The 10,913-nt window shown below is 42.7% G+C and overlaps 2 protein-coding genes across 2 annotated transcripts; both read right to left on the bottom strand.

The window, feature by feature from the left end:
• Window positions 1-34: 34 nt before the first annotated feature.
• supv3l1 (SUV3-like helicase) lies at window positions 35-5,750 on the bottom strand. Its single transcript, XM_047029233.1, has 15 exons — window positions 5,318-5,750; window positions 5,056-5,133; window positions 4,853-4,960; window positions 4,638-4,752; window positions 4,100-4,268; window positions 3,861-3,972; window positions 3,616-3,693; window positions 3,211-3,302; window positions 2,917-3,097; window positions 2,561-2,654; window positions 2,172-2,391; window positions 1,846-1,926; window positions 1,555-1,731; window positions 912-1,060; window positions 35-700 (listed from the first exon to the last, which is right to left on the bottom strand). The coding sequence occupies exons 1-15, from the start codon at window positions 5,598-5,600 to the stop codon at window positions 319-321; spliced, it is 2,319 nt and encodes a 772-aa protein (XP_046885189.1). The 5' UTR covers window positions 5,601-5,750; the 3' UTR covers window positions 35-318.
• A 459-nt stretch (window positions 5,751-6,209) lies between these two features.
• Window positions 6,210-10,615, bottom strand: vps26a (VPS26, retromer complex component A). Its single transcript, XM_047029296.1, has 9 exons — window positions 10,473-10,615; window positions 9,687-9,836; window positions 9,364-9,439; window positions 8,691-8,847; window positions 8,418-8,582; window positions 8,157-8,263; window positions 7,992-8,060; window positions 7,645-7,787; window positions 6,210-7,449 (listed from the first exon to the last, which is right to left on the bottom strand). The coding sequence occupies exons 1-9, from the start codon at window positions 10,473-10,475 to the stop codon at window positions 7,336-7,338; spliced, it is 984 nt and encodes a 327-aa protein (XP_046885252.1). The 5' UTR covers window positions 10,476-10,615; the 3' UTR covers window positions 6,210-7,335.
• Window positions 10,616-10,913: the final 298 nt, after the last annotated feature.

Genomic DNA, 10,913 nt, shown 5'->3' with positions numbered 1-10,913 from the left:
TTTCTGTTAAATGATCCACTACAGGTGTCTCCTCTACAAATATCACAACGTTGAGTTTATTAACTCATTGCAGTCTCCAATCAGGATTTTACAGCACATACAGTATAGGACATTGGTGTGTACCAGTGTTTGATGCTGAAATTGACCAAAGTCTTCTGGAACCATGTAGTTTTTTTAGGTATGTAAAAGGAACTAACTATCTCCATTGTACTGTCTCAGATATTATATGATATTTTTAGTTCAGTTCGGTGAAGAGGTGACAAAATCCTCCATTTATAAAACTAAAACCTTCTCTGAATCCTTCTGTCAGACACACACTCATTTCTTCTTCTTCTTCACTTTGTTTTTGTCTTTTCCTGTCCCGGCTGTCGTTATTGGGTTAGCCATCTCTCCAACGGAGGTGTGTTCTTTAGACCACTCCCTCTGCAGCTGTCTCAGGAGGTCAGAGGTCAGCAAGCCATCCTTGACCAGGCGAGACCCCAGCGAGATGTCCTTGCCCGTGCCTCCGCTCCCTGCAGGCTTGCGGCTCCGTCTGAGGGGGACAGCGTGCTTCTGCTGCTGGCCAGCCGAGGGGTCCGCAGCCTCGGTGGCTCTGATGAGGCGGGTGATGTTCCGGACACCCAGCTGGATGATGTCGTCCAGTTCCTGCTGGATCACCCTCACATGGTTCGCGTCTGGGAACATGTCCATGAACCGATAGCTGCACGCAACAACAGTAAATCATCACTAACATAACATAACATAACATCACTCCTTCCATTATAGACTATGTAAAACCAAAGAAAAATGACAATGCACACATTTTATTAGAGAATTAGCAACTGTGGCCTGTCCTTTTTATCTTTGATATCAAGAACAGAACTGACACCTCAGCTAGAGATTGAGGTCTACAGAAAAGGTCTACAACATACCTTAGCCAGAGGTAGAGATCTAGAACATCATGCACAGCCTCCAGATGCACCAGGTCTTTGATGTTTTTGGGTGGGACCAGCGGCCAGTTGATTTGACGACACACCCACTCAAAGGTCAGGGGCTCATCTCGACTGAACTGTCTGGCGAACTGGAGACAAAGGACATCCTATCACAAAGACCTCACAACCCAGACCAAAAAACCTAGACACATACCCTAGTCCTTATCATTGTAATAGCATATACAGACTATAATAACCGTTATCAATACTTAGAAAAGTAGGATCAAAGTCCCCATGACATGTCACAAATTGTATCAATATAGTTACTGTGCAATTAACAGTCTTACCAAGCCCAGACTACCATAAACTGTTATCACTACAATTGGTCAGACTGTAGTTAAAGCTAAAAAGCTGGTGCTAATGTCATATCAGGACATGAATCATATTACACTCCTTAGGCAGATTCCTAGTCATGTCGCCAGTTAAAGGCTGTCTGTGAAAAAGTCTGACACATTATGAGGAGGAGAGCACTTCCCCTGACAGCTTAACCTGCTACCTACCTGTGGGTCAGTCTACATACCACCCTGTCTCTAGCCTGCCTGCTAACCTGCCTCTATGTCAGTTTGTGTGACCGAAGCCCTACCTTGAGGAAGGAGGTGCAGACGAAGGGCTGTTTCTTGTTGATGGGCGCTGTGCAGAAGACATAGCGCGAGCGCAGGTTCAGAGGGATGTGCTGAATCATGTCGGCCAGAAACTTGAAGTCGTCAATGTTGCAGACGAAGTAGAGGCCGTCCACTTGAGAGAGACTCACAAAGATATCCTGAGGAGATCCAGACAGTGGAGTTGAACTACATTTGAAACCATTCAAAAATGAGAAAATTGTGATAGTTCTTATGTGGCAGCTCAAGAACTATGTATACTCATGTATACTCACTATGAGGTTGGAGAGAGTGGCATCTGGTAGGTGGTAGGCAAACATCTCAATCTGCTCAGCTGTAGGATGGAGACCTGCTGTCTGTGACCGAAAATAATACAGGACGAAGCCATAAGCCATAACACTACTAAGGACATTAATAGAACACACCACAAATATTAATATTTAGGGTTAGATTTTTTAATAAGTGCATTTGATACACTTTCCTGCATGTTAAGCAAGACATTTTTTGAAACGTTAGCTTCTGGTTCCTCGCCATGAGGAAAGCTAAATCGAGGCCACTGCTAGAACCTAATAGAGAGGAATAACCTGGATCCGGTCCTGACCTTGATGGGCTCAACACTGTGACTGAGGAGATCCCTGAGGACAACAAGGTCATCTCGATACATGGTGGTGACATGTCCCTCTTTGAAGATTGAGCTGAAGCGGCCAGCCCTGCCGGCAATTTGCAGGGCCTGGGAGGTGGAGATGGTTTCCATGTGCTTCTCCCCCTTCTCGTTAATGTTGGGCTTCACCAGAGAGTTGAAGATGATGCGCTTGATACTCCTGACAAGGGGAACATGACACAGCTTAAGGTAGGACACTGGAAATAGGGTTGACATTGTCATGACAGGGCACAGGATATGAGATGCTAAAGGAAATAGTGCAAACTAATAAAGATTTAGAGTCAGTTTACGAAACAAATGAAGGAGCAAACAGTTTCGGCTCCACTCACAGGTTCAGACCCATGCCTATGGCGTCTGTGGCCACCAGAATCTTGCAGGGGTCGTCGGGGTCATTGAACTTCTTTGCCTGAGAAAGCTTGGTGCCTTGAGAAACCAGAGAGAGACCACAGTTTTAGAGAGATACTAGGCTGACTGCCAACATGCTTGCATCTATACCTATAACTTTTTGGTTGTTCACAATATGTACTTCTTGTTTTTGGCTACCCGCAATGCTTTGGGGCTATCTTGTTGTTATTATCAGTGACCTATGCACTTTGTAAAGCTCTCTCTTGGAAGTCGCTTTGGATAAAAGCGTTTGCTAAATGAATAAATGTAAATGTATACCATTCAGGGTGAGGGGTCTTACCAGGGGGCAGACTGCCGTAGATGACCGCACACTCCTGTCCACGGATCTCAATCTGGCGACTGATGGAATAGATGTCGTTTTTACTGAAGCACACAATGCAGTCTCCAGGGTGGAGGTTGTCCAGAGACTCCACAGCATGGTCCATGATGGAGAAAGGGGTCAGGCGCTGGTAGTTACGCACCTAGCGTGACACATTAAAGCCCTGAATGAAAGCTGCTCTCCTGTCACTTTTAATACCCGTCAGATTTCAAGAAAGATTGAGGATGTACCTACTCTATGACTACCCAGACTCACCTCTACCTCCTCTCCTGTAGTGTACATGAGCTCAGTGACAAAGTTAATGGCAGCAGGCTCGCCACACACATGGATCTCCTCTGCACACAGTCCTACACGCACAGAAAGAAAGGACTAGAAAATGCCACCAAGTCTGAGTAGGGCTATATTCAGCCACTCTACACTGTATACACACAGACTAGAACCAACAGTCTTGGCTAGGAGAAGCTTCATAGACCAGACTTCCTCATCACTGGACCATTCTGACTGATGATTCTTAACTTGTCTGGGTAATTTCTTTTAGTCAGCAGTTCTGGTTTGACCAGTGTAGTAACTGTGAACTGTGAAGCTAATACGATTGCAGATTAGCACCTACCACCAACATATACTCTGAGGTTATACAGTATAGCTGCGGTGGTTACTGACCTAGTAGTGCCCTGGTCCAGGCCCAGCCCCTTGACGAGTCTCTGATCATCTGGATCTCATCTATCACTGCAACCTCATCTGCATGTCAAAAACACACACACAAACACACAATAATTGCCATGCAATATATTATCTGGTACAAATATGGGTAACATATTTGTACAGTTGCTGAGGTAATTCAGTAGTACTGTAATGTCTACAGGTGTGTGGAGCTACACTCTATACATTTTAGGATAACAACTTACAAGGTGTGTTGACGCTGCACATCTCAATGGTACAGGCCACATGACCAGCTTGCCTCCCCTCTGGATCCACAAACGTCCTTTCTTCTCCCGTCACCAAGTCACATGCCACTTCCTGACATCATGACACAAATATCACATTGTTACAGTTGCCTTTTAGATTCTAATAACTACTACTAGACAGTTAGATAAGGGTTCCTACTTGTCCCGACCTACTTTAGATAGAGAACAAAAATACGCACTGAGTTGTTGCTCTTCTCAAAGATTTCATGGGCCAGCAGCTTCAGCGGTCCACAGTAGACCCCAGACTTGGCTGCCAGGTACCTCTGGATGGCATGGTACGTCTTCCCACTGTTTGTGGGCCCAGCATGAAATATGATCTTTCTTTGAATGGCCCTAGCCTCTGGGTACCTGTCAAGCATCAACACAAATCAAAGACCATCACACATCACAGCCTGTCAAGCAACCATAACTTTACTTATTTGCGGATGGACCAGCTTGAGGAGGCCTTCCAACAGGTAGATTAAACCTTCATGACATGTTGAGAATGATAAGGGGGGGGGGGGTCAGATGGCTGAGCGGTTAGGGAGTTGGGCTATGAATCAGAAGGTTATTAGTTCGATTCCCGGCCGTGCAAAAATGACGTTCTGTCTTTGGGCAAGGCACTTCACCCTACTTGCCTCAGGGAGAATGTCCCTGTACTTACTGTAAGTTGCTCTGGATAAGAGCGTCTGCTAAATTACTAAATGTAAATGTAATAAGATTGTGCGGCAAACATACCAGTTGGCGGGAACACGCAGATCACTAATTTTGCGAAGATCGTCCATGCAGTCCAACATGGGAAAGATCCGCTTAGCGTGTCTCATGAAGTAAGGATATATGTCATCTATGTGCCCTGGGGAACAAAAACACCACACAAACATGGATACAAGGTCAGTGAACTGATAAAAGGGGCGGAGCCGGATCTGATCCTGAAGTAGTGTTCCTTCTCTTACCTGCTCCACAACATATGTCATTGAGAATGATGTGAAGATCAGCAGAGATGGCAGACATCTCCAAAACATGCTTCCTAAAACTGATGAAGGCTTGGTGAAAGAGACGTGCTGGAGATAAACACAATGGCAGACAGATTTGAGGAAGGCTTCAACCAAAACAGGATAGTTGGATGGCAATGTTAGCCAATTATTAGTTTTCTTACCATCGAGACCATGGTCTGCTGCTAATTTTTGGATCTCTGGCCTCTTGTAGAATTTATTCAACACTTTTAGAAGTTCACCTGTCCAGATAAATAATTTCAACAACTGACGAAATCAGCAACTCTGGGTAACTCATCGGCCACATCCCTCATTTCCTATTGATTACTATCTTGTTGTGTGCTGGCTAATAGATTCATATTTACATATAGCTCAACAATGCTCTCATCAGTTATTCATAATTAGATCACAACTCTAATGACATACTTTTATCCAGAGGCTGCGTAAGCTCCGCTCCTACACTAGCATCCGCGGTGAGCTCGCTTTTGACGCTCAGGGGGACAAAAAGCGAGGTGTCAGGTGGTCGTGAAGAGCTGTTGGAAGAAACATGTTTTCTTGGGGACAGATGACCCGTCGGAGGATGTTTAAATAACGCTACAGAAGCAACATGCCTAGCACGACTGTCGAGTACATTTCTGTTTTGCACAGATATCGCACGAATTCTGTGCGGCACCCGTGAGAAAATAAACATGCATCTGTTGACTGACATGATGGACAGTTCCGTTATTGTTTCTTCATTCGGTAAGTGCGAACTGAGACTTATTTTTTACTCATGTTGTAGTATTGTTCATTACAGTCTGTTACAAACACTCTCAGAGGACGGTCAACATCCTCTCGCTCCTCTCTGCAACAAAACGTGCAGGAGGACCCAGGTATTGATAGAAGTCTGAAGTTTGCCTGATATTTTATTTGCGCAAAATCGGAAATAAAAGCGAACTTGCTTTATTTAGTTACACATTATACGTTTTTATTGGGATAATCAGTCAATGGTTTACCGTAACATAGTTACTTTTTATATGTAGAAAGAAAATGTAATTGTATTGACTGGCATATCTCTTGGCGTATTTAAGTAACTCTGGGAAAGGACCCCAAGGGTCAAAGTGCATAGTCAGCATCAAATAGGAAATGTTTTGTAGTGGTCACTCTTCTTCATACCGCTTTTGACCGATGTGTCTTCACCTCGGCCTAAAATGCCAGTATCTAGACAGGTTTTATACAATTTCGCCAACCATGCCTATGAAAAATGTTTTACAAAAGCGCCATGGCCATTCATTGCAACTGCAACTACATCAAACAGTAAATTATAACACCACTCCAATACAGTAACAATTTGCATCGTTTATTGGTAATGGATAGATACTGAAGCAGGGTAGATATAAATGATATTTGTTCACACCCATAAATCAATGATAGTACAGTATAAAGTTGGTGAACATGTAGTGGGGGTGGAAGCATTTGGCAAAAGGTTTCATAATTAACAGGCACTTAACTGAAAGCAAACAAACAACAATGCCTGTATAGTTCAGAAATAACTAAAGAGAAAAACCATTGTGAGAGGTCTGGGAATTGTCCTTGTAACATATTACATGGTGCAGCACAATCTTAGGGCATCGTGACTTACAGGTAGTATTAGTACATGACCTAACTATTTGATAATAAAATAAAAATAATAAAAACTGTTCCACCATTTTATTCAAGATCATTCATAGTGCCTCCAGCCAATGCATAATGTAAAAGCAATTATTTATTATACAGTATATTTATCTTTGAAAATGAAAACAAACATAACAAATACATTGTCACCTTGCTGCATGATAAGAAAAGTGAAATGAGTGAAACTACAGCTTCAATACTAAATAACTTAAGATATATAAATCTTTTACATATTTCAGTGGATTATAAATATGGCACCTCTGAAGCTCAAAGAATGCCTATTTTCCTACAGCTTGACCTTAGAGACGGATCCTACAGCCAACAAAGGATGTTCTCGACCTAATATCAACTCATCACATTCTGGTGAACCTGTTCACACACACTGAGAAAACATCCTTAAAATCTATTAGTGTATGACTATTCTCCCAGTGCTTGGCTGAAACAAGTGCATCAATTACAGGAAGAGTAGGGCCAAAAATGAGTGTTATAATATAAAATAAATGCAATCTCTTGTCCAACAGCTGTGTAAGAGGAAGAGAGGAGTCCATCCATTCTGCTATAAGTGAGATAGCAGTGGCCATCAGAGGACCTGTAATCCATTCAGGTGTGGCAGGTAGCAACACCGACACCTGTGGGTTTGTGGAAGGTAGGGAAAACATACAGCGGGCCTTTTATCTATCCTGGCGTGTAGAGTTGTTCCCCCGTCTCTTCTGGCTTAGCATTCAGCAGAATCAGCATGGTTCAGCATGGTTCTCAGTGTCTGTGTTCCTGTCCGGTGACCCTGGGGATGCTTACATCTCGGGCTGCTCTGCGGGGACAGTGGGTCGGGGCTCAGGGGACTCGTAGCGTTGGTGGAAGTTGCGTTTCTTCATTTTTTCAGGGGCCTTCCTCCACAGGACAACCTCCTGGAGAGAGGTCAGATCATTAACAAGTTGACATTTCGATTACGGTGATTGATGTCGACTCGTGGTATATTTCTCTGTTACAGACGGTGATTTTTTGGCATGACCATATGAAAGTACCGCAATCAGAACATAGTACTACATGATGTTTCTGTGTTGGGGTTAGTCAGCATACATGCTGGAGCTCTGTGTGTTTACCTGCTGTTTGAAGTATCTCCTGTCCTCCTCATCAACCAGCACCAAGTTGAGGAAGTAGCGAACAGAAAACTTCTTGTTGACGTCTCTCATTGTGGCTGTAAGGTCATAACCAGCCAGGAAGAGTCGGATGGGAATTGACTCTCCTGAAGAAACACAAGCATTAGGGTTTTGGGGTAAATCGAGGACATCAACAGGCATTGAGACCACTCCTCTAGTCTCTCTTAGCCTCAACAGAACAAAAACAGGACAAGATTAAAGTTTGAGATGAAAATGTGATGCATGACATGTCATTTAATATATTGGATATTCAATAGGGTCCCAGCTGCTATCGACTTGTGCCATTCTACCTTTTACTGGGGCGCCGTCCATAATCTCATACTTGGCAACCGTTTCCGTTTCCGTGGTCGTGCTGGGCCCTGTGGGCATGAAATATGATCAACCTTTTGTTATTGTTCTAAGTGGATCCATTTATGAATTACAAAAATATCCTCTGTCATCTCTGATGATCTCACCTATTCCAGTGATCTCCTTCTTGATTAGCTGTAGCTCCATGTGTTGGATCTTGATCCTGACCAGGAGGAAGTAGATTTTTCCTACAATCACATCCTTCAAATGGTACCTGAGGACACAAACGGAAGCATTCACTTAATGACAGAGGCCCAGTCTAGATCCAACAAGTCATTTTTTTTTTTTCTCTGACGGGTTCTAAATAGAACCCCAAAATGACAATACTGTTATGAATCCCATGCCTTTGATGGAATATGAAAACTCACTTTGACTTGTTGTATTCAAACTCTATGTGTAAGCAGTCCTCAATGCCAACCTCCATTTTGATGGAGTTGTTTACATCAGGGTAAGTAGCCAGCTGGTGGACAATCAGGTCATACTCCTTGATCAGGTCAGATAGGCGCCTCACTATTGTCACCTTCAGGAAATATCTGGAGGAAAACACACGCAGAAACCCACAGAAAGAATCATTAGGGTGGCTAAAGACATACAGGTACAATCAAGAAATGTGTGTTGGGGAGAAGGGGTTGTAAGCCTACCTCAGTCTCACATTGGCTCCTACGTAAGATTCATAAGGCTTCTCCACCTGCATGAACTCAAAGTCATAGCTCCTGTTCTGGGTCAGTTCCCCAGGCAGTGCCAGCTCCTTCACCAAGTTCACAAACTCATGGGTGTTGCTTTTGTCACTAAACAGCTCTGCAACAGTTTTGCACAGTGTAAGGAAGTATTGATAGTACATTTAGTAATTTTTTACATTTAGTCATTTAGCAGACGATAGTAGAAGCAATAGTACCTTCTGGACACAGACTACAGAAATAATCATAACTTTATATGACTGTGTCTCAAACAGACTTATAAGATATGGAGAGTTTGCCATTTCACTGTTCCTTCTTTCAATGAGAAGGAACCAGTATTTCTAATGTTTTGTTTCATATGAAATAAGGACACAAAAACAAGATTGACTCTACCAATGTCGGATCAATGGCTATACCATAGTCGTGAGAAAAACCTGTTTCTGAACTAGAATTGGCTATGGTGGACTTCAGCAGTGTTCACATGACTAGCACATGCTCTAAGCCTCTCAGCCTGTACAATACAGAGCACTGGGTTTTAGAACCAACAGTTCCATATAATTTATATTTGGAGTTTAGAATTCAGAACAGCAGTAAGTTTAGAATTCAGAACAGCTGTAAGGCTCTTCAGTGAACAAACCTATCTGTCCCACAAACTCAATGCGGATCCCCTGATGTTCAAGTCTTTTCCCAGTTTGCTTCACATTCAGATTGACCTGAAGAAACGACAGTCAGACACAAATTAGACAAAGAGCAATAATAATATTGTAAACAGAAGACTCCCTAACTTAACTCAATATGCAATTAACTCATATATATTTAAACAATGAACGTACATATATGAAAACATTTATAGCACAATAATCACTGGGTTGAAAGCACTTGCATTGTTCATGCAATGATAGTGGACCGTTTTCAGTTTCATCCAGCTTGAAATTCCAAACAAGCTGTAACGGAGCTTACCTTCCCGGACACAGACTCTCCATCATAAAATAAATAGTTCTTTTCGATCTTCCCCTCTTCTGTTTTTAGTTCTGCTGTCTTTCTAGACTCGGCATCATTTAATAAGACATCAATTTCACACACAGGGCCAAACAAACCACCAAGGAAACTCTGAAAGACAGATTCACACAGATAGGATTACATTCGCATATGCATGACAAGAGTAACCTTCCTATACAATGCCATCTACATATCAAGCTAGCTTTAACTAGCTCTACATCTGTCAGGGACAATTGACCCTTCAGTTGTTGACTATCAATCAACGCAGGCAGGGACACTTGAAAACGGATGGGTAGCCACTGTACACTGTATTAAGGAAACCAGTCTACTACCGTAGTTAACTAGCCTAGTAGTCGGCTAGCTGACTAAATATGCTACAGTATGTCGTCTTAATCAAGGAGGCCGACAAATAATTAGCGTTAGGTCTAAATCTATTGACGGCTTAAACGATGTAAATGGTTGGTTCTGATGTGTTATGTTACTGGCTCTAAAAACTTGATGTGGCAATGAACCAAATGATTAACTTGCAGATGCTGTCCAATAAACCAAGGCCTCCGCAGCTAACGTACCGTTGCAGTTAGCTAGGCTAGCTAACTTGGCTAGCCTAGCTGGCATACGGTTAGCCAGCCTATTTTGCAGTAGGCTACTGGGATTAGCTAGCTAGCTAATACAGTTTTAGAGATTGCAGGCTAGCTGTGTCTCTGTTTATGTTTCGTGCAAACAGACGTGGGTTTCTAGCAGACTCACCATTTCAGCTGTTTACTGTCACAGTTAAAGACAATCTCCGTTTCACCAAGCCCTGTGTTGCTTTGATGAAAAATACTATTCCGAGTCTCTGGGTTGGGAATCCCTCAGTCAGAGCTCCAGCAATCATCCAACTGCATGGGCATTTCACAATAAAGGCCACTGACCAACTTGATATGCTAGAAAGGAAACGTTTATACTGTTTATATTTTGTTAAATATATTTGGCATGTATTTTGGTATATTTAGCATAGCCTACGTCTATTTTGTAGTAGTATTCGAAGACGAAGAAGCAAAACTCTGGTGTTTTGCTAACTTTTATTTGGATATAAATTTACATTAATCGGTGCATTATTGTTGCCAACTTCATACTTCCATGTTGTCATGTGACTCTAATGAGAAGTCTTGCCAAGACTCTTGGACGGTCCATTCCTCGTCCCTCGTC

The sequence above is a fragment of the Hypomesus transpacificus genome, chromosome 11, assembly GCF_021917145.1.
Source record: "Hypomesus transpacificus isolate Combined female chromosome 11, fHypTra1, whole genome shotgun sequence".
In the NCBI taxonomy this organism is placed as follows: Eukaryota; Metazoa; Chordata; class Actinopteri; order Osmeriformes; family Osmeridae; genus Hypomesus; species Hypomesus transpacificus.
Note: the sequence above shows the minus strand (reverse complement) of the source record. Positions and strands in the feature narration are given on the sequence as shown.